This window comes from Lagenorhynchus albirostris, chromosome X (genome assembly GCF_949774975.1).
Source record: "Lagenorhynchus albirostris chromosome X, mLagAlb1.1, whole genome shotgun sequence".
Classification (NCBI taxonomy): domain Eukaryota; kingdom Metazoa; phylum Chordata; class Mammalia; order Artiodactyla; family Delphinidae; genus Lagenorhynchus; species Lagenorhynchus albirostris.
The window spans coordinates 91,295,255-91,319,017 of record NC_083116.1 but is presented as its reverse complement, the minus strand read 5'-3'; the positions used below and the strand labels follow the sequence as shown (position 1 = coordinate 91,319,017).

At 41.9% G+C, this 23,763-nt stretch overlaps 1 protein-coding gene across 1 annotated transcript in view; it reads right to left on the bottom strand.

Annotated features, from left to right (window-relative positions):
* The window catches only part of ZNF674 (zinc finger protein 674), a 51,120-nt gene extending 28,066 nt beyond the window's left edge, over positions 1 to 23,054 (bottom strand). The window contains exons 1-4 of the mRNA XM_060137354.1: positions 23,046 to 23,054; positions 14,454 to 14,719; positions 3,568 to 3,722; positions 3,152 to 3,250 (exon numbers count right to left, since the gene is read on the bottom strand). Coding sequence (XP_059993337.1) covers positions 3,152 to 3,250; positions 3,568 to 3,722; positions 14,454 to 14,719; positions 23,046 to 23,054 — 529 coding nt within the window. The remainder of the gene's footprint in view (positions 1 to 3,151; positions 3,251 to 3,567; positions 3,723 to 14,453; positions 14,720 to 23,045) is intronic.
* Between the last annotated feature and the right edge of the window lie 709 nt (positions 23,055 to 23,763).

Genomic DNA, 23,763 nt, shown 5'->3' with positions numbered 1-23,763 from the left:
GCATTTCCTTTTATTAAACTACCTGTTAAGTATTAAGGATAGAAAAAATACTAACAAATATTTAATTCTAGTTAATGATATGCCTGTGGGAATATTTAGGTGTGAAGTGTACTGACCTCCACAACTTACTTTGAAATGCATCCCACACAAAAAATAAGGGAGATTGATGGAAAAACAGAGGAATTAGTACACAAATAGGAGATAAAGAAAATATGGCAAAACATTCATTGTAGAATCTAGGTGGTATTATATGGATGTTCAAACCATAATTCTTTTGCTGTTTTGTCTGAAAATTTTCACAATAAAATGTTGGGGAAAAAAGGAGCTGATAAAGAACAGCAAAGTAAGCTCAAAGAAGTAGAAGTAGAAATAAAAGTAAAAGGAAAACGGAAAACACACAATAGAGAAAATTAACAAAGGTAAAAGTTCTTTCTGTGAAAAGCTCAACAAACTTAAAATAATAAATACGACAGTGAGGCTACTCTTGATACTTGGATCTTGATAGAAGATTTTTATTATCTCAGAATGACCAGAGAATTTATGAGACCTGTCAGAGATTTCATCCAGGGGCCAGAGGAGAATACAGGCCCTGAAGTAGCTTAAAGAATGGAGGAATGGGGGAAGAGAACCAAGCTGTTGCGCTCCTGTTTTCCATCCCACCTGACCTGTGCTCCTAGGTGATGGCCTTGCTAAGTCTCCCAGTCCTTTGAACCCTTTGCAGCGGACATTTAAAGCAATGAATCTGAACTAGACATGGGCTTCACAACTATCTGGGGTGTTATTCACAACGTGCATAACTAGGCCTACCCCAGATTTCTGAAACAATTTCTAGAGGGTGGGGCCTACTCATGAGTATCCCAAGGGTTCCACAGGTCACTATGTGTTACACCTCCAGTTGACGACCACTACGTTTAAAAAAATATTCCGTATGGCTAATAACAATAATAAAAAGCGTGATAATATATACTGAGAACTTCCCTTATTCCAAGCACCCTTTTTGGTGCTTTACATTCATCAACTCATTAAATTCCGACAATCCTGTAAATTCTAGCATTAGCCCCATTCTACAAACAGGCAGAGAAAGGCTAAGCCACGCGTGCAAAGCGACAGCTTGTGAGTGAAGAAGCCAGAATCTGAATCCAGGCTGTGAGCTCCAAAGCCCAAGCTCTTCACCACTGGGCTGTGGAAGAATAACAAACCTCCTTCCTCTGCTCCGGTCCAAAACAATGAAAGCAATACTTATCCAGTGCTTCTACCAGCCCCCCGCCTGGATGAATGAGAATAAGATGCAGGCTCTCGCCTCTAGGGGTTTGTGTTCCAGGCAGAGAAAAAAGCCACAGGCACTTGGCTAGGTTTTAAAAAAGTTACCAAATGGAATGCAAACCTAGAAGTTTAGCTATGTTATTTAAAGTTACAAATGTAGCTAACAAAAAAACAAAAAAAAAAAATTTAATAAACATTGAGAAGAACGGGAGCAGAAGGCCGTGTAATTGAGGTAAATCCTTATTTTTTCATAGAACGGAGAGAAAACTGAGAGCTCCAGAAATGCAGGTGTGTAGGTATACGCTGGACCTATGGAGATGCACATGAGAGGAATTAAAAACAAAAACCTTGAAAACAAGCTGTGCTTGGAGGTGTGGCTGGGAATGCACCGAGATTACTTTGTACTCCATAATGTTCTGCAGACTTAGACTGAACATGCGCATGTGACACTTCTAATATAATACAGCTTGTAATATAAGTGAAATGTGACTCAAAGGGTGGAAGGTGCCTCTGAGTTTGCTTCCTCCTTCCTGTAAACACTGGAAGCATGTTAAGGCATGTCATTACCAGACAAGAAACCCTGATGAATCTCTACAGGGCAGCAGATACGGGATGGACGGAGCAATAAAGAGGGAATTGTAGCCCAAAAAGTCCCTGGGAGAAGGTACAGGGAGGTGGGTGCACACGCCAGCAAAACTGTGGAGGCTCTGAGCGAGAGGGTGCATCTGCCAGGCAGGAGTGGGCTCTGGGAAAGACAGCTGGGGAGTCACCTGGGATCAGCTGGGCCCGCGTCTGACTATAGCTGCAGCTGTGAAACTAAACTCTAAACAGCTGTTGAAAAGCAGATTCAGATTCAGTCAATCTGAGGTGGCTCCCAAGAGTCTTCACTTCTACTCTGAGGCCGGGCCATGCCCAGGCTGCTGGTCCACGAACCACAGTGAATAGTTACAGTGCTCCAGACAGACTTCTTCGGGAGGGGCCACTGAGTGGCCACTGTGAGTGGGAGAGAAAAGGAGGAAGACCAATGACTGAAGACTTTCTGGATAAGGGGACCTGAGAAAAAAAACAAACAAACAACAGAAAAGGAAAGAAGCAGCTCTGTCCAGAACTGAGACACTGCTCACTGAAGCATGCCATCGTGGGAGTAATATGCTCTCAAGTTTATTTATTTTTTAATAAATAGAGATAACACAAAAGACAAAATAATTGAGTGGGAGGGAAGTATTGACAAGAGGAGGAATCTAACAACAGGCGGAAAAAGTCAGATTTGGAAGAGCCTCAGAGAAATAAGAAAACAGAAACCTGTGTGAAGTGGACACTGTTTAACCACAAAGTGAGGGCAGACAAGGGCATGGTGGTACCTGGCCTGGTGGAGCTGAAGGTCACTAGCAAAGCTTTTTTGTCCATCCCAACTCCAGTAAACCAGGTAGGATAATTTCCCTGAGGTTAAAGACTCTGCGTTTCAGACTTCGAGGGCCCACAGTATGCCAAGTAAAGAGGAAACATCACCCCTCCATCTGCTTGTCTTCTGATGAACACACAAATGCCCAAGAGATGGGGAAAGTCCCAACAGCTTCCAGAAAGGAGAGGGAGGAGGAAGGAGACAAGGCTGGGCACGTCTCCCTAGCCACCCAGATGCTGGAAGGTGGAGACGGGATCTACAGAACAGCAGTGGCTGCCTCTGTCTGAACCCCAAGAACAAGGGGCTGCAGAGGGGCAGCAGGTGGGGCATCATGTGGCTATCACAGCAGCTCGTTCCATCAGACCCGAATTGTGTCCCCAAGTCTGGGGTTTCTGAGAAGAATTCCTGGGCGCGCCCCCGAGGCCAAGCTCTCCCTGACCCACCAGGTCCCCTTGCCCTGGCCCAACTGGCCCGGCACGGGCTCACCTGGACACCTCCGTGTTGGGCTTTCTCCAGCTGCCATCCTGGCCTCCTCTTCTCCTTGTCCCAACCTGAAGGTCCTACCTGGTTGGGCCACGAGGAATCCTGTTAAGGGGAAATGACAGAGGACTTTCTAATTGACACATGAGGCATTCTGGAACCGAGGCCCATCCTTGCAGGGCAGAGATGGTCTGGCCTCGGTGACTGCCCCGTGAGCCCAGCTAGTGGGCCCTCAGTGCAGACCATCCACAGAGAAGGTGAGAGCACAGACATCCCGTGCAGGGTGCAAACGCCATTATGGATTCTTGACCCTGAGCCTGAGGCCCGATTCATTCAGGGCCCAGACGCCCCTGAGCTGCAGCAGCCGACAGAGAGGGAGCCCCGGGGGGTGCGTTCCAGTCACCCTGTGAAGGGTCCCTCACCCACGGAGACAAGGTGGCTGTAGTTCTCCAGCATGACATCCTTGCAGAGGTTCTTCTGAGTGGCGTCCAGCTGCTGCCACTCCTCCAGGGTGAAGTCCACAAACACATCCCAGAAGGTCAACATTTCCTGCAACAGCACACTCCTCCTTAGCCCACTGTCAAAACAAGGTGGGCAGTGGGGGGGGCACTGGCATCTAGAGGGTAGAGGCCATCGATGTTGCTAAATATCCTCCAATGCACATGGCAGCCCTCCACAACACAGCATTATCTTGCCCAAAGGTCAAGAGGGCAGGGGTGAGAAAACCCGGGGTTGAGCAGTGAAATGGAATGATCATGAAAAGGACTAGAATGTGCTGTAATATGCGAAAAGAAGAAAAGAAAAAGGGATTCATATCAAGATAGATAAATAGGCACACATGATTTTCGGAAGAATGCATGAAAAAATGAAGGAGACACAAAGACAGGTGAGAGGGAAAATTATTTTTCACCTTTTGATGAACAAAGTTTTGTTTGAATTTTTTACCATATGCACAGAGTACTTTTTAAAAGACTCAATTCAATTTGTTAATGCTCTAGTCAGAACATGTTTTTAGAATTTTGGCATCCATATTCTTAAGTGAAAGTGGTCTTTCACCTTTTGCTTTCTTGTAGTATCTTCCTTGAATTTAAGTTAACTGGCATCATAACATGTACTGGATTCCTTTTCACCTTTTAACAGCCTGGAAAAGTTGAACACAGAAATTATCTGCTCTTTAAAATTTTGTGAAAGCAGCAATTAGTCCAGGATTTGGAAGAGCAAATTTAAAGTGTGAACACCTTTGATTCAAAAATCCTACTTCCAGGTGTATTCTCCATAAATACCTGTACTAATGGGCCAAGAGATACACAGAAAGTTGTTCATGAGGCACTGTATATAATAGAAAAAGAAAATTAAAAATCTAAGTGTCCATTCGTAGAGAAATAGTTAAATGATACTTCTATACCACGAAATAGGAACTGAAATAATCTTTATGTACTGATGAGGAACAAAACCCAGAATATAATCAGGTGGGAAAAGCAAGATGGGTGTGGGAGTGTGATGGCACTTGTGCAAAAACACATGTTACATATATGTCTATTTTTAGTTAACTTGATGTAAATGCATCTACAGCACCTTATCACCAAATTGTTAACAGTGGGCATCTGCGAGGAAGATGTGGTACTGGGGAGAGAAGAAGTAGGGATCTTTTGGATACTGTTTTTATGCATATTGGAACATGAGACATGGATTTACTTTCATTATTTCAAACATAATGAAAAAGCAAAAAGTGAACTGAAAGTGAAGAAAGAGAAAAAGCAAGATGAGTCTATGTATTTAAACAATCTTCTCTGAGAAGGAAAAGAAAAAAAAGAAGAGCAGTCCCAAGAGTAAGAAGTAGATTTGAAAAGTCTTTTCCTGAGATACACCAGAAATACATCTACGCGTGGAACAACTCCTCCGGAGCACCTACTGAACGCTGGCAGAAGACCTCAGACCTCCCAAAAGGCAAGGAACCCCCCACGTACCTGGTTAGGGCAAAAGAAAAAACTAAACAGAGACAAAAGGATAGGGACGGGGCCTGCACCAGCGAGAGAGAGCTGTGAAGGAAGAAAAGTGTCCACACACTAGGAAGCCCCTTCGCGGGTGGAGACTTCGGGAGGCGGAGTGGGGGAGCTTGGGAGCCGCGGAGGAGAGCACAGCAACAGGGGTGCGGAGGGCAAAGCGGACAGATTCCAGCGCAGAGGATCGGGCCGACCGGCACTCACCAGCCGAGAGGCTTGTCTGCTCGCCCGCCGGGGCGGGTGGGGCTGGGAGCTGAGGCTCCGGCTTTTGTCGGAGCGCCGGGACAGGACTGAAGTTGGCGGCGTGGACACAGCCTGCGGGGCGTTGGTGCGCCGCGGCTGGCCGGGAGAGAGTCCGGGGAGGGGTCTGGACCTGCCGAAGAGGCAAGAGACTTTTACTTTCCTCTTTGTTTCCTGGTGCACGAGGAGAGGGGATTGAGAACGCTGCTTGGGAGAGCTCCAGGGACGGGCGCGAGCCGCGGCTGAGAGTGCGGAGCCCAGAGACGGACGTGGGACGCTAAGGCCGCTGCTGCCGCAGCCAGGAGGCCTGTGTGCGAACGCAGGTCGCTGGCCGCACGCCCTTCCGGGGAGCCTGTGCAGCCCGCCACTGCCAGGGTCCCGGGATCCGGGGACGGCTCCCCCGGGAGAGCGCTCGGCTCGCCTCAGGCTGCAGCGTCACGCCGGCCTCTGCCGCTGCAGGCCCGCCCCGCACTCCGTGACCCTCCCTACCCCCCGGCCTGGGTGAGCCAGAGCCTCCGAATCAGCGGCTCCTTTAACCCCGTCCTGTCTGAGCAAAGAACAGACGCCCTCCGGCGACCTACACGCACAGGCGGGGCCAAATCTAAAGCTGAGCCCCTGGGAACTGTGAGAACAAAGAAGAGAAAGGGAAATCTCTCCCAGCAGCCTCAGAAGCAGCGGATTAAAGCTCCACAATCAACTTGATATACCCTGCATCTGTGGAATACTTGAATAGACAACGAATCATCCCAAATTAAGGAGCCCTGTGGATGAAAGGCTCTTGGTGCTGCAGCCAGGAGTCAGTGCTGTGCCTCTGAGGTGGGAGAGCCAACTTCAGGACACTGGTCCACAAGAGGCCTCCCAGCTGCACATAATATCAAAAGCAAAAATCTCGGAGAGCTCTCCATCTCAACGCCAGCATCCAGCTTCACTCAACGACCAGCAAGCTACAGTGCTGGACATCCTATGCCAAACAACTAGCAAGACAGGAACACAACCCCACCCATTAGCAGAGAGGCTGCCCAAAATCATAATAAGTCTACAGACACCCCAAAACACACCACCAGACGTGGACCTGCCCACCAGAAAGACAAGATCCAGCCTCATCCACCAGAACACAGGCACTAGTACCCTCCACCAGGAAGCCTACACAACCCACTGAACCAACCTTAGCCACTGGGGACAGACACAAAAAACAACAGGAACTACGAACCTTCAGCCTGCAAAAAAGGAGACCCCAAACACAGTAAGATAAGCAAAATGAAAAGACAGAAAAACACACAGCAGATGAAGGAGCAAGATAAAAACCCACCAGACCTAACAAATGAAGAGGAAATAGGCAGTCTACCTGAAAAAGAATTCAGAATAATGATAGTAAGGTTGATCCAAAATCTTGGAGATAGAATGGACAATAGAATGGACAAATTGCAAGAATCAGTTAACAAGGACCTAGAAGAACTAAACATGAAACAAGCAACGATGAACAACACAATAAATGAAATTAAAAGTACTCTAGATGGGATCAATAGCAGAATAACTGAGGCAGAAGAACGGATAAGTGACCTGGAAGATAAAATAGTGGAAATAACTACTGCAGAGCAGAATAAAGAAAAAAGAATGATAAGAACTGAGGACAGTCTCAGAGACCTCTGGGACAACATTAAACGCACCAACATTCGAATTATGGGGGTTCCAGAAGAAGAAGAGAAAAAGAAAGGGACTGAGAAAATATTTGAAGAGATTATAGTTGAAAACTTCCCTAATATGGGAAAGGAAATAGTTAATCAAGTCCAGGAAGCACAGAGAGTCCCATACAGGAAAAATCCAAGGAGAAATACGCCAAGACACATATTAATCAAACTGTCAAAAATTAAATACAAAGAAAACATATTAAAAGCAGCAAGGGAAAAACAACAAATAACACACAAGGGAATCCCCATAAGGTTAACAGCTGATCTTTCAGCAGAAACTCTGCAAGCCAGAAGGGAGTGGCAGGACATATTGAAAGTGATGAAGGAGAAAACCTGCAACCAAGATTACTCTACCCAGCAAGGATCTCATTCAGATTTGATGGAGAAATTAAAACTTTTACAGACAAGCAAAAGCTGAGAGAGTTCAGCACCACCAAACCAGCTCTACAACAACTGCTAAAGGAACTTCTCTAGGCAAGAAACACAAGAGAAGGAAAGGACCTACAATAACGAACCCAAAACAATTAAGAAAATGGGAATAGGAACACACATATCGATAATTACCTTAAATGTAAATGGACTGAATGCTCCCACCAAAAGACACAGATTGGCTGAATGGATACAAAAACAAGACCCATATATTTGCTGTCTACAAGAGACCCACTTCAGACCTAGAGACACATACAGACTGAAAGTAAGGGGATGGAAAAAGGTATTTCATGCAAATGGAAACCAAAAGAAAGCTGGAGTAGCAATTCTCATATCAGACAAAATAGACTTTAAAACAAAGACTATTAGAAGAGACAAAGAAGGACACTACATAATGATCAAGGGATTGATCCAAGAGGAAGATATAACAATTGTAAATATTTATGCACCCAACATAGGTGCACCTCAATACATAAGGCAAATACTGACAACCATAAAAGGGGAAATCGACAGTAACACATTCATAGTAGGGGACTTTAACACCCCACTTTCACCCATGGACAGATCATCCAAAATGAAAATAAATAAGGAAACACAAGCTTTAAATGATACATTAAACGAGATGGAGTTAATTGATATTTATAGGACATTCCATCCAAAAACAACAGAATACACATTTTTCTCAAGTGCTCATGGAACATTCTCCAGGATAGATCATATCTTGGGCCACAAATCAAGCCTTGGTAAATTTAAGAAAATTGAAATTGTATCAAGTATCTTTTCTGACCACAACGCCATGAGACTAGATATCAATTACAGGAAAAGATCTGTAAAAAATACAAACACATGGAGGCTAAACAATACACTACTTAATAATGAAGTGATCACTGAAGAAATCAAAGAGGAAATCAAAAAAATACCTAGAAACAAATGACAATGGAGACACAACGACCCAAAACCTGTGGGATGCAGCAAAAGCAGTTCTAAGGGGGAAGTTTATAGCAATACAAGCCCACCTTAAGAAGCAGGAAACATCTCGAATAAACAACCTAACCTTGCACCTCAAGCAATTAGAGAAAGAAGAACAAAAAAACCCCAAAGCTAGCAGAAGGAAAGAAATCATAAAAATCAGATCAGAAATAAATGAAAAAGAAATGAAGGAAACGATAGCAAAGATCAATAAAACTAAAAGCTGGTTCTTTGAGAAGATAAACAAAATAGATAAACCACTAGCCAGACTCATCAAGAAAAAAAGGGAGAAGACTCAAATCAATAGAATTAGAAATGAAAAAGGAGAGGTAACAACTGACACTGCAGAGATAAAAGAGATCATGAGAGATTACTACAAGCAACTCTATGCCAATAAAATGGACAATCTGGAAGAAATGGACAAATTCTTAGAAATGCACAACCTGCCAAGACTGAATCAGGAAGAACTAGAAAATATGAACAGACCAATCACAAGCACTGAAATTGAAACTGTGATTAAAAATCTTCCAACAAACAAAAGCCCAGGACCAGATGGCTTCACAGGCAAATTCTATCAAACATTTAGAGAAGAGCTAACACCTATCCTTCTCAAACTCTTCCAAAATATAGCAGAGGGAGGACCACTCCCTAACTCCTTCTACGAGGCCACCATCACCTTGATACCAAAACCAGACAAGGATGTCACAAAGAAAGAAAACTACAGGCCAATATCACTGATGAACATAGATTCAAAAATCCTCAACAAAATACTAGCAAACAGGATCCAACAGCACATTAAAAGGATCATACACCATGATCAAGTGGGGTTTATTCCAGGAATGCAAGGATTCTTCAATATACGCAAATCTATCAATGTGATAAACCATATTAACAAATTGAAGGAGAAAAACCATATGATCATCTCAATAGATGCAGAGAAAGCTTTTGACAAAATTCAACACCCATTTATGATAAAAACCCTGCAGAAAGTAGGCATAGAGGGAACTTTCCTCAACATAATAAAGGCCATATATGACAAGCCCACAGCAAACATCATCCTCAATGGTGAAAAACTGAAAGCATTTCCACTAAGATCAGGAACAAGACAAGGTTGCCCACTCTCACCACTCTTATTCAACATTGTTTTGGAAGTTTTAGCCACAGCAATCAGAGAAGAAAAGGAAATAAAAGGAATCCAAATTGGAAAAGAAGAAGTAAAGCTGTCACTGTTTGCAGATGACATGATCCTATACATAGAGAACCCTAAAGATGCTACCAGAAAACTACTAGAGCTAATCAATGAATTTGGTAAAGTGGCAGGATACAAAATTAATGCACAGAAATCTCTGGCATTCCTATATACTAATGATGAAAAATCTGAAAGTGAAATCAAGAAAACACTCCCATTTACCACTGCAACAAAAAGAATAAAATATCTAGGAATAAACCTACCTAAGGAGACAAAAGACCTGTATGCAGAAAATTATAAGACACTGATGAAAGAAATTAAAGATGATATAAATAGATGGAGAGATATACCATGTTCTTGGATTGGAAGAATCAACATTGTGAAAATGACTCTACTACCCAAAGCAATCTATAGATTCAATGCAATCCCTATCAAACTACCACTGGCATTTTTCACAGAACTAGAACAAAAAATTTCACAATTTGTATGGAAACACAAAAGACCCCGAATAGCCAAAGCAATCTTGAGAACGAAAGAAGGAACCGGAGGAATCAGGCTCCCTGACTTCAGACTATACTACAAAGCTACAGTCATCAAGACGGTATGGTACTGGCACAAAAACAGAAAGATAGATCAATGGAACAGGATAGAAAGCCCAGAGATAAACCCATGCACATATGGACACCTTATCTTTGATAAAGGTGGCAGTAATGTACAATGGAGAAAGGACAGCCTCTTCAATAAGTGGTGCTGGGAAAACTGGACAGGTACATGTAAAAGTATGAGATTAGATCACTCCCTAACACCATACACAAAAATAAGCTCAAAATGGATTAAAGACCTAAATGTAAGGCCAGAAACTATCAAACTCTTAGAGGAAAACATAGGCAGAACACTCTAGGACATAAATCAAAGCAAGATCCTTTCTGACCCACCTCCTAGAGTAATGGGAATAAAAACAAAAATAAACAAATGGGACCTAATGAAACTTCAAAGCTTTTGCACAGCAAAGGAAACCATAAACAAGACCAAAAGACAACCCTCAGAATGGGAGAAAATATTTGCAAATGAAGCAACCGACAAAGGATTAATCTCCAAAATTTACAAGCAGCTCATGCAGCTCAATAACAAGAAAACAAACAACCCAATCCAAAAATGGGCAGAAGACCTAAATAGACATTTCTCCAATGAAGATATACAGACTGCCAACAAACACATGAAAGAATGCTCAACATCACTAATCATTAGAGAAATGCAAATCAAAACTACAATGAGATATCATCTCACACCAGTCAGAATGGCCATCATCAAAAAATCTAGAAACAATAAATGCTGGAGAGGGTGTGGAGAAAAGGGAACCCTCTTACACTGTTGGTGGGAATGTAAATTGATACAGCCACTGTGGAGAACAGTATGGAGGTTCCTTAAAAAGCTACAAATAGAACTACCATATGACCCAGCAATCCCACTACTGGGCATATACCCTGAGAAAACCATAATTCAAAAAGAGACATGTACCAAAATGTTCATTGCAGCTCTATTTACAATAGCCCGGAGATGGAAACAACCTAAGTGCCCGTCATCGGATGAATGGATAAAGAAGATGTGGCACATATATACAATGGAATATTACTCAGCCATAAAAAGAGACGAAATTGAGCTATTTGTAATGAGGTGGATAGACCTAGAGTCTGTCATACAGAGTGAAGTAAGTCAGAAAGAGAGAGACAAATACCGTATGCTAACACATATATATGGAATTTAAGAAAAAAAAAATGTCATGAAAAACCTAGGGGTAAAGCAGGAATAAAGACGCAGACCTCTTAGAGAACGGACTTGAGGTTATGGGGAGGGGGAAGGGTGAGCTGTGACAGGGCGAGAGAGAGTCATGGGCATATACACACTAACAAACGCAGTAAGGTAGATAGCTAGTGGGAAGCAGCCGCATGGCACAGGGATATTGGCTCGGTGCTTTGTGACAGCCTGGAGGGGTGGGATGGGGAAGGTGGGAGGGAGGGAGACGCAACAGGGAAGACATATGGGAACATATGTTTATGTATGACTGATTCACTTTGTTATAAAGCAGAAACTAACACACCATTGTAAAGCAATTATACCCCAATAAAGATGTAAAAAAATAAAAAAATAAAAAAAAAAATCTTCCAACAAAGAAAAGCCCAGGACCAGATGGCTTCACAGGCGAATTCTATCAAACATTTAGAGAAGAGCTAACACCTATCCTTCTGAAACTCTTCCAAAATATAGCACAGGGAGGAACACTCCCAAACTCCTTCTACGAGGCCACCATCACCTTGATACCAAAACCAGACAAGGATGTCACAAAGAAAGAAAACTACAGGCCAATATCACTGATGAACATAGATGCAAAAATCCTCAACAAAATACTAGCAAACAGAATCCAACAGCACATTAAAAGGATCATACACCATGATCAAGTGGGGTTTATTCCAGGAATGCAAGGATTCTTCAATATACGCAAATCTATCAATGTGATAAACCATATTAACAAACTGAAGGAGAAAAACCATATGATCATCTCAATAGATGCAGAGAAAGCTTTTGACAAAATTCAACACCCATTTATGATAAAAACCCTGCAGAAAGTAGGCATAGAGGGAACTTTCCTCAACATAATAAAGGCCATATATGACAAGCCCACAGCAAACATCATCCTCAATGGTGAAAAACTGAAAGCATTTCCACTAAGATCAGGAACAAGACAAGGTTGCCCACTCTCACCACTCTTATTCAACATAGTTTTGGAAGTTTTAGCCACAGCAATCAGAGAAGAAAAGGAAATAAAAGGAATACAAAACGGAAAAGAAGAAGTAAAGGATTGTTTAAAGGAACATCTCTAGGGCCCCCAGCCCAGAATGTGTCCTAAGGCAGGCACCTGGTAAGTGGTGGTATTACCAAAGCAAGCTTGGGTCCACTCACCCACACCCCATAAAACTTATGTACTGACACCAGGTCGTGGTGAAGGAAAGTACAGCGTGTACTGCAGGGCACCAAGCAAGGAGTCCAGGCAACTAGTGCTCAAAAGGCCTGAACTCCCCGATGGCTTTCAGGGAAGGGTTTTTAAAGACAGAGTGAGGCAGGAGGTTGTGGGATGTGTGATCAGCTGATGGCCATTCTTCTGATTGGTTGCTGGTGAGGTAATCGGGGAGTCAACCTCATCAACCTTCTGCTTCCAACCAGTCTGGGGTCTAAGTGCTTGTGGTCAGCATGCAGTTAAGGTCTTCCACCTGATGGGGATTTCAGTATCTGCAAAACAGCTCACAGGGTATGGCTCCGGATATTATCTATAGCCCTTGGGGAGGAACTAAAGGTCCTTGACTTTGTTTAATGGCTAAACTATTATTTTGTCTTGCTTGACTGTTTTCCTTTGTTTCTGCATTTTCTCACTTCTCTGATTAAATTATTCTTTGAAACTTGGGGAAGACCAAGGAGGCTAGAGTTTTTCTACAGATGAGAAGCAGGTGGAGGACATGGGAGGGGTCTGTCCCGGGAAGGCCTCTAGGGTCCTGCTTGGTTACCGTGGCAGTTTCTGCTGTCCTCTCCCCAACGCCCCCTCTCCACAGCACAGGGGGCGTGCTGGTGCCAATGCTGCTCCTTCCTGCACTGTGTGCTTCCCTCCCCTTCACCACCAACCTTGCCCAGGGTCACCACTGAAAACGTCTTTTTTTTTTTTTTTTTTTTTTTTGCCCAGGGCCCAGGAGTGAACCCGGGCCCTTGGCGGTGAGAGCACAGAGTCCTAACCACTGGACCGCCAGGAATTCCCTGAAAACATGTTTTTAAATGGCAATTAGGCCTCTAAGTTAAAATTCATTGTGAAGTGTAACCCCAGCAGGCCCAGGTTACTCAAGCCCTTACGTTCCAGGAAAAGCCTGTCTCGGGAAGACTGGTCCTTGCCCCACTCCTGGGAGAGCACCACAAAGAGCCTGGCGTGTTCTGCCTAGTAGGGTATTTCTGTAATCCAGGCACCTCTGGTCCATCTGACCAGGTGCTTCATGCTAATGGTGTGACGTATGGTGAGGGTCTGTTTTGTATGTCTGAGGCCCTCGGCTGTGCTGTATTAGTTTGACATCTGGGGGCTGTAGACCGAGTAGCTAAAGTGAGTGACGTGGAAGCTGCATGCCTGCACGACTGACCTCCAGTCAAATCTCTGGACCCCTAGGCATGGGTGAGCTTCCCTGGCTGGCAACGCTTTGCATGTGTTGTCACACATCATTTCTGGGAGAATTAAGCATTGTCCATGTGACTCCTTTGGGAGAGGACAACTGGATCTCACCACTGGTTTCCACTGGACTTCACCCCTGCACCTTTTGCCTTTGCTGATTTTACTTTCACTGTCATAAATCCTAACTATGTGTATGGGACTTCCCTGGTGGTCCAGTGGTTAAGACTCCATGCTCCGAATGCAGGGGGCCTGGGTTCGATCCCTGGTCAGGGAACTAGAGCCCGCATGCCACAACTAAAGAGCCCGCATGCCACAACTAAGACCTGGTGCAGCCAAATAAATAAATAAATAAATAAATTTCTTTTAAAAATAATAATAATTCTGTATATAACAGCTCAGCAGGACTCACAGACTCTGAAAAGAACTAACAGCTTTTCTGAGTTCCGAGTCCTTCTAGGGAATCTTTAAGCCTGAGGGTGGTCCTGGGGAACCCGAACATACTGTTCCTGTAGATTCTGAGGTTGGTTTGTTTCAACCATCCCAGTGGGTGGACCTCATGAACACAGTGTGACTCCGCCCCCAGCAGTACACTTGCTTGGTGTTTGTGCGGAGGTTGCAGACCTGAGGAGCAGCAGCCAGAGGGCACTGCTGTGATTTTCCCGCCTCCGAGGAGCAGAGGTCCTGAGCACTTGTAGTGGGCGGCAGCTGAGGGAGCTTGCTGTCTTGCTGTGGTGCAGGGTTCTGCTGAGGGTCCCTGTTACCTGCCTCTTCCTGGAAGTCTTCCCTGCAGTAACAGGTGACAGGTCCATCAAGCAATGTCTTGATGGCGTTCTGCTCTTTGAACTGGGTGAGTTCCTGTAGGAAAGGGAAGGCCAGTTGCAAGTGTTCATCTCCTGCTGCACTGCATCGCTGTGTGTGCCACTGCCTCTGCAGATTTCCCACAGGCAGGAGAGTGTGCAGAGTGAATGGGGCTGGAATAGACAAAATGGGAATCCACCCCAGGGAACTGGTTGATGGCTCCAATATGTTGGCATGAAGCCAATCACATGACTGTCAGGTGGCACAGAGGTTAGAGCTTCAGTCTTTGGATGACTGTGTCTGTTAGTTGAGAAGTGTGTGTACCACAATAAACCCCAAAGGAGGAAGACTTCAGCTAGCTGATGACGATTCTACTTTCAAGGTCTCTTTCTGTTATTGAAAGATGTTGTAATAAGCCAGTGTGTAATAATATGTACTGTGGGAAACAGGCAGGAGAGTATGTAGAGTGAGTAGAGCTGCTGTTTTCAGAAGTGAAGGCCCTTTCCTCTTGTGCCCCTCTCTTCAGTCATTTTGCTGTACTCGTCATGTCCTATGTTGATGTCACTATCTCATCTGAATTTAATAGTGGTTTTTGCCAGATGTCTTACCACTGGTTAATATATTAAAATTATTGCCTGTAGCCAAATGTATTTTTATACTTCTGCTTGATTCAGTTATTTTTGTACGAGTTTCCTGTTGATTTGTAATGTAGTAGCACAAAACTAATTCTTAATGTCCATCTCCAGTGTGAATTTCACATGCTAAACCAAGAAAAACCTATAGGGCTTCCCTGGTAGTGCAGTGGTTAAGAATCCCCCTGCCAATGCAGGGGACATGAGTTTGAGCCCTGGTCCGGGAAGATCCCACATGCCGTGGAGCAACTAAGCCTGTGCTCTAGAGCCTGCGAGTCACAACTACTGAGTCCGTGTGCCACAACTACTGAAGCCTGCACGCCTAGAGGCCGTGCTCCACAACAGGAGAAGCCACCGCAATGAGAAGCCTGTGCACCGCAACGAAGAGTATCCCCCACTCACTGCAACTAGAGAAAGCCTGTGTGCAACAACAACAAGCCAACGCAGCCAAAAATAAAATAATTTTTTAAAATAATAATAATAAGATGGGGGAGTTCCCTTAAAAATGCTTGATTCTTTAAGAAAAAAAAGGACAACCTATGAATTACAATTATTTAGATTTTATTAAATTATCTGTTGGTGAATAAAGTATGAGGTATGCTTAAAAGAGTATAGAGGAGATTCATATTTCTATTTTATATGAGTTTTCTAAGTAAGAACACATCCCTCCCATCCACGTTCATTATATTCACAGGGTTATGAATTCTCTCATGCTTGGTAATGGCAACAGTGCAGCCACATCTAAAGGATTTCCCAGATTTAATACATTTGTAGGATTCTCTCCTGCAAGAATTCTCATATCTCAGCAACACAGAGGTCATATCTGTAGGCCTTCCCTCATTCATGTCATTTACAGAGTTTCACTTCAGTATGAATGCTACGATGTTGAGTAAGATATGGGGATTGGCTAATTCAACACATTTGCAGGATTTCTCTCTGATATGAATTCTCTAATGTTGAGTAAGAAGTGAGTATTGGCTAAGGTCTTTCCATGTTCCTTACTTTAATAAGTTTTCTATTCAGTAGAAAGTTTATAATGCTGAATAAGTTGTGATCCAGAACTGAATGCATTTGCAAATTGCTTTGAATCGTACGTTTTCTCTACACCATGTTTTCTCTGATGTTTATGCTGAGCATTAACTAAAAGTCTTTGCCATTTCTCAAGCTTATAGGATTTTACTCAAAATAAATCTTTGTCCTTGAGCACAAGAGTAGAATTCTCTCTTTTTTTAAAACATGCTGGGTTCTTATTTAAAATTATTCATTTATTTATTTTTGGCCACACCACGCGGGCATGTGAGATCTTAGTTCCCTGACTGGAGATGGAAGCCAGGCCCATGGCTGTGGAAGTGCAGAGCCCTAACCATTGGACCGCCAGGGAATTCCCAAGAGTAGAATTCTCTTCACGCTCATTATATTTCAAGGGTTTTTCTTTAGCATAAGCAACTTTGTTTTATTGGGAGTAAATTTATTTGGGTATAAATTAATACAGTATTAATATATAATACTGATATATATCATATATATCACATATATAATATTGTTTAATTGGGAGTAAATTTATATGGGAATTTTTATCATATATATAATACTGAGTTTCTCTAATTCCTTTTGTGAAAATGCTCTTGAACCACTGGCTTCAAATGGAAACCTTTACCAGGTTTGTTACATTTGCCTCTTTTTTCCCCAGTTTTTTCTTTAGCATAGAAAACTTTTACCTGAAATGCCTCCCATTTCCCCTCTGCATCTCAAATTAACCTTTGCATTGTCACTTTTTTCTGAAATGAAAATTGTATCATTGTTAATATGCACAGATATCCTAGCTAGATGCCAACTAGGGACTCTGTAGAATCAAGATTAGCCATCATGTACATGTCAATGATAACTAGTAAAATATATATACTAGGAAGAATAATGCACATCAAAAAGCAAGAATTCAACTATAAATAAACCTAAGAAGATTGTATGTCATCTATATAAAAGAGAATAAATAAACTGTATTCATGAATGAAGACTCAATACTGTAAAACCCCAGTTGTCCATAAACCTAATCCATGAATTTCAGGCAATTTGAATCAATATTCTAAATAGGATCAGGGGCCTTTGGTACAATTCTTCATTTTAATTGGCAGGAAAAAATATATATGAAAACAGCCAAGGGTATTTTGAGGATAGTTATAATAAGGGAAGACATATAAGATATTATACTCCATTATAAACTACAGTAAATAAAACATGTGGCATAGAGCAGAATTAAAGAAATCACTGAAACAGAATAAAAAATCCAGAGTCAGTGTCAAGTATATGAAATACTAAATGAAGTTTAGCTAACAATAGTGTAAAAAAACTAAGAAATTGAGAGGGGAATTTGCCTTACTGTATATAAAGTTATAAATCTACTTAAACTAGGTTATGATGGTTGATGAAAAAGTCAGTGGAAGGCAGAGGTCCAATGCATAGCCATGCATATATGGAAAATAACATGACAAATGTGTTGTTCCAAGTTTGTGGAAACTGATAGTGCTGATATGATGTAAATCTTTTTGTAAGGGAAAAAAATTCTGGACCCCTAAATCATATCGTATACAATCACAAACTCCAGATGGATTAAAATTAAATATGACAAAATAATAAAATGTCATAATGAAATATAGGAAAATATCATATAACATTGTGATGGAGGATAAATAAGAACAACTCAGAAGCCATGAAGTAAATCCTAGACCTCATTAAAACATCTTTAAAATAAAAACAAAATCAAAAGGTAAGATGTACATTGGGGGGACTTCCCTCATGGCGCAGTGGTTAAGAATCTGCCTATCAATGCAGGGGACACGGCCCTGGCCTGGGAAGATCCTACATGCCACAGAGCAACTAAGCCCGTGTGGCGCAACTACTGAGGCTGCGCTCTAAAGCCAGTGAGCCACAACTACTGAAGCCCACACGCCTAAAGCCTGTGCTCTGCAACAAGAGAAGCCACCACAATGAGAAGCCCCCACTTGCCACAACTAGAGAAACCCCAGGTGCAGCAACGAACACTCAATGCACCCAAAAATAATAAATAAATAATAAATTTTTAAAAAAAGATGTACATTGGGGAAAATATTTGCAACACTTACAACAGAGCTACTATTCCTAATAAAAATATCCCCACAAACTGTTGTAAGAGAGAATAGAAAAATGGACAAAGAATATGAAGAAGCTAGTCACAGAATAAGAAAAAAGTTGTAACTATTTTGAACTGGTTTTTCTTTTGGATGGTATACCATGTGGATATAGTCTTCAAAGGAATAAAGGAAGTTCATATTTATGAGGGGGAGGTGTGCTCAATCTCATATTTGCATCTCTGACTCTGAATTTTTTCTAAACTATAATCTTACATTTCCATACACTACCAAACGTAAAATAGATAGCTAGTGGGAAGCAGCCGCATAGGACAGGGAGATCAGCTCGGTGCTTTGTGACCACCTAGAGGGGTGGGATAGGGAGGGTGGGAGGGAGGGAGATGCAAGAGGGAAGAGATATGGGAACATATGTATATGTATAACTGATTCACTTTGTTATAAAGCAGAAACTAACACACCATTGTAAAGCAATTATACTCCAATAAAGATGTAAAAAAAAATCTTACATTTCCTACTGCACATAATGCTTGGGAATCTAATTCACACCTCAAACCTATTAAAAGCCAAACAAACTCATCATATTTTTAAACAGAGTAACGCAATCATTGTATTAAAATTAATGAGAAGAAACTGGAACTCTCCTACTTTTCTGGTGGGAATGTATTGAATAAAAAGATACAGCCACTTGGGAAGACAGTTTGGCAGTCCCTCAAAAGATTAAACAGTTACCATATGGCCCAGCAATTTCACTCCTAGGTGTATACCCAAGGAAATTGAAAAACATGTTCACCAAAAAAACTTGTTGTACATAAATGTTCAGAGCAACATCATTCCTAATAACTAAAAAGTGGAAACAAACCAAATGTCAATCAACTGATAAATGGATAAAAAAATGTGTATCTATACAATGAAATATTACTTAACCATAAAAAGGAATGAAGTACTGATACAATGTGCAATGTGTATGAACCATTATAAGTTAAAGAAGTCAAATACTACTCAGCCATGAAAAAGAATGAAATTTTGCCATTTGCAACAACATGGATGGACTTGGAGGGTATTATGCTAAGTGCAATAAATCAGAGAAAGATAAATACTGTATGAAATCACTTATATGTGGATTCTAAAAAATTAATGAATATAACAAAACAGAAACAGATATAGACAACAAAATACCAGTGGGGAAAGGGAATGGGGTAGGGGCAAGATAAGGGTAGAGGATTAAGAGGTACAAGCTACTATGTATAAAATCAATAAGCTACAAGGATGTATGGTACATCACAGAGAATATAACCAACATTTTATAATAACTATACATGAAATATAACCTTTAAAAATCGAATCACTGTTGTACACCTGAAACATATACTATTGTACATCAACTATACCTCAGTTAAAAAAAGAAAGAAGCCAGACACAAAAAGCCACCTATTCTATGATTCCATTGATATGAAATATCCAGAATAGACAAATACCTAGAAACAAAAGTAGATTAGTTTCCAGTGGCTGAGGGGAGGGGGAAGTGGAGAGTGGCTATTAATGGTTTATTAATTTACTAGGGCTGCCATAACAAAGTACCACAACTGGGTGGCTTAAACAACAGAAATTCATTGTCTCATAATTCTGGAAACTAGAGGTCTGAGATCAAGGTGTTAGCAGTGCCCATGTTCCCCCTGGAGGCACTAGAGAAGTGTCTGCCCCAGGCCTTTCTCCCAGCTTCTGGTAGTTCCTTGGCTTGTGGCAGCATAATACTAATCTTCACGTGGTGTTCTCCCTCTGTTTTTGTGTCCAAATTTCCCCTTTTTATAAGGACATCAGTCACATTGGATTAGGGACCCACCCTACTCCAGTATGATTCCATATTAACTAATTCCATCTGCAATTACCCTATTTCCAAATAAGGACACTTTCTGAAGTAGGGCTTCAACATGAAATTTGGGGAACAAACACAATTCAACCTGTAACAAATGGGTATGGAGTTTCTTTTGCGGGTGATGGAACTGTTCTGGGAATTAGTGAGTGGTGGTGGGTGCACAACATTGTGAATATACTATAAGCCACTGAATTGAACATTGTAATGGTGAATTTTGTGTTACGTGAATTAAATTTCAATTAAAAATTACCCCCCAAAAAAACCTTAACCCTCTGGCAAGTTTGTCTTTTTCAAGCCTGGGTGCAATGTTATTCCTCACAATTTATGTAGAATATAAGCTCCCATGAGGACAAGGATTTTTGTGTAATCTGTATCTTAGTGCCTAGTATACTGCTGGAAACATCATAGATGATGAATAAATATTTGTTGAATTAATAGATAAATAAATGAGAGTTTTATACCATGTCTTAAAATTGTGCATCCGAGAGGTAAAATATCTTAAATATGTAACCTTTAAAATTAATCTGGTTTTAAATACTACAGTCAAACAGTGCCTTAATAGTCTTCTCATTGCAGAAATCTTGTTGCAGCCTTAGTAGAGAGGGATGGCAAAGTCTAATTCAGGGTCATCACTGCTCAAAGAGCTCTTTAGCTGAAAATAGAGAAAAGTAGCAAAACTCATCATCTCTAAAAAATTTCTCTCAAATGGATCATCTCCCATGTTCCTACTCTGTTAATACTTGCTTTGTGGGACTTCCCTGGTGGTGCAGTGGATAAGACTCCACGTTCCCAGTGCAGAGGGCTCAGCTTCAATCCCTGGTCAGGGAACTAGACCCCACATGCATGCCGCAACTAAGAGTTCACATGCCACTACTAAGGAGCCCACATACTGCAACTAAGGAGCCCACAAGCCACAACTAAGGAGCCCGCCTGTCGCAACTAAGACCCTAGATAAAATATTTTTTAAAAAAACTTGCTTTGTGATTCCCATTTTCTCAGCTAGAAGCCAGAAGGCTAGGGAGCCTGGTGGATGCAGAGGAGAGGCTCCTAAGACACACAAAGCAGGGTAGAGAAGGTTGGTGAGTGAAACTGTAGAAGAAAAGGGGATTATTCAGCACAGACATGATTTGGTAGAGTTGTTAACATTTGGAACCCTATGTTGATTGGTGAATTGTAATAAGTCTTCATGGAGTTGGAAAGGCCCTTCAGTGTTATCCCTAATTGAAGCAAAGGTGCCAGGCATTGAAACAGTTGTTGGGATGTGGAGATGGGGCATGACTTTCCATTAGATGACTTTCTTGAGCCAAGGGCAAGTCCTGAGAGAGACTCAGCTGAGAGTTATAGGCTGCCGAATCTCTAAGCAGCTGAGAGAATGAGTAACTTAGTCCTAAAGGGGGAGACATCTGAGAGGCACACTACTGCATACACTACAGTTTATTACATTTCCTATCAAGGCCATGTGATTCTTCTGAGATGGAGGGAGTAGATGATGGTTGGAAGTAATGAAACTGGAGCCCGAATGAGAGCCAAGGAATGATAGAAACGGAAGGCAAGGAGAATTAAAGACTGAAGAACAAGTGATTGGTTCTTTAGATTTTCAGTGATTGATGAGATCTTTCCCTTACAGTGGCCTCCTATGAGTGAAAATGGGTGACTTCGTATCCTCCATCGGAGTTGTGCTGTGAGCCCAGATAGGCAGACAAGAAGAAAAGCCTGTCAAAAGAATCTGGAGGAGGAAAATTTTCCTAAGGCACATTTTGTTTGGTTTGGTTTTGTTCTCATCAGTCCCTATTATGCCATTGTCAAATGCCTACTTCGTCTAACACAAGTCAAACCCTGGTCAAAAGGATGAATTCCTAGTTTGCTAAGGATTTTTATTGTGAATGGGTGTCAAATATTTTTCAAATTGTTTTTCATCAATTGATCTTATCAGGTCATCTTTTTCTTTAAATTGTTAATATGACACATTACATTGATTTTCAAATGTCAAACCTTCCTTGCATACCTGGAATAAACCCATACAGTCATGGTAATTATTTTTTTATATATTGCTGGATTCAATTTGTTAGTATTATGTTGGGGATTTTTGCATCCCTTGCTCATGAGAGGTATTGGTATACTTTATTTATAATTGATTCAGTTGCCTGGGTTAGAGCACTCAAGTCCTACATTTCCTTTCCAGGAGCTTCCAACATCCTTGCGGTCTAACCTTAAAGTGACTGCGTACCTCTTGCCCTATTCCAAAGCTCTTACATCAACACACTGTACCTATCACTAGATTTACATAGCAGCTAGACTCTTGAAAAGGGAATACTAATCAAATGCTTTACTCAAAATGAATTTTTTTCAAAACCAATACATAAGAAGTAATAAACACTTTCGACTGTATAAAAAAGAGCTAAGTGACCTACACCCTGTTTTCTCCCCATCACATTTATATAATCAGTAAATAAAGCATTTATAAGGAAATGTGAACATATTAACAATGCTTAGTCATGACACTGACAATGCCTAGTCCAACTATCAGCCTCACAGGCATATAGCCTATGGTTGTATTCATCTTCTTCTCCTCGGCATCACAATCTCTGTATTTCTCAGACCCGGGGCCATTCTTCCATCTTGGTGACCTGGTCCTGTCTTGGTCAGACTGCAGTGAGTCCCTTGTCTTCCCAAGAGTCACCATGGAACAGTGATTGAAAGCATGTTCTGTGGAGCCAAACTGCCTGAGTTTGAAGCCTGGCTCGGCCACTTACTAGCAGCATGGTCTTAGGCAAGTTACTTAAACTCTCTGTGCCTCAGTTTTCTCATCTATATTATTATGACAATAATAAGTGTACCTACTTCTTAGGGCTATTGTGGAAACCAAATGGAGTTAATATCCACAAAGTATTTAGAACAGTGTCTGATATACAGTAAACACCGTTATAAGTGTTAGCTATTAATGTCATTATTTCAGTGTATCTGAGATCCTCTTGAATTCAGTGTTGATGGCCCTTGCCAGCCTCTTCACATGCCTGTGATGTTTGCTGACATTTTCTAGTCCTGGTTTCTCTTCATAGTAAACCTTTCTTCTGCCTTCCCAGGCCCTATCAAAAACAAAAGTTTGGGGGACAGGCAATATTATCAGGCAGTCTTTTGACCCCCATTTGGCCATATAAGAATGGGCCTTGGGCTTGGAACACTTCCTGACCAAGAGATAAAGAGCCCACACAACCTCTGCTTGAGTGAATATCTTTCCCTGTTGCCAGCTCAATGTATGCTCCTTTGTACCACTTAAGCATGTGTGTCATATGGCACCTGGCCAACCCCACTGCTGTATCTGTCCAATGAGGGGAGGGGACAGGGCCTTTTACTAAGGTACAAGAGAGGTGTGCAAAGGCAAACTGCCCTGAGTCAGCTGTGGAGAGAGACCCAGTGGCCACGGGGGACCAACACACACTACTGAAGCTGATCTTGCTGTCTCTTCTCTAT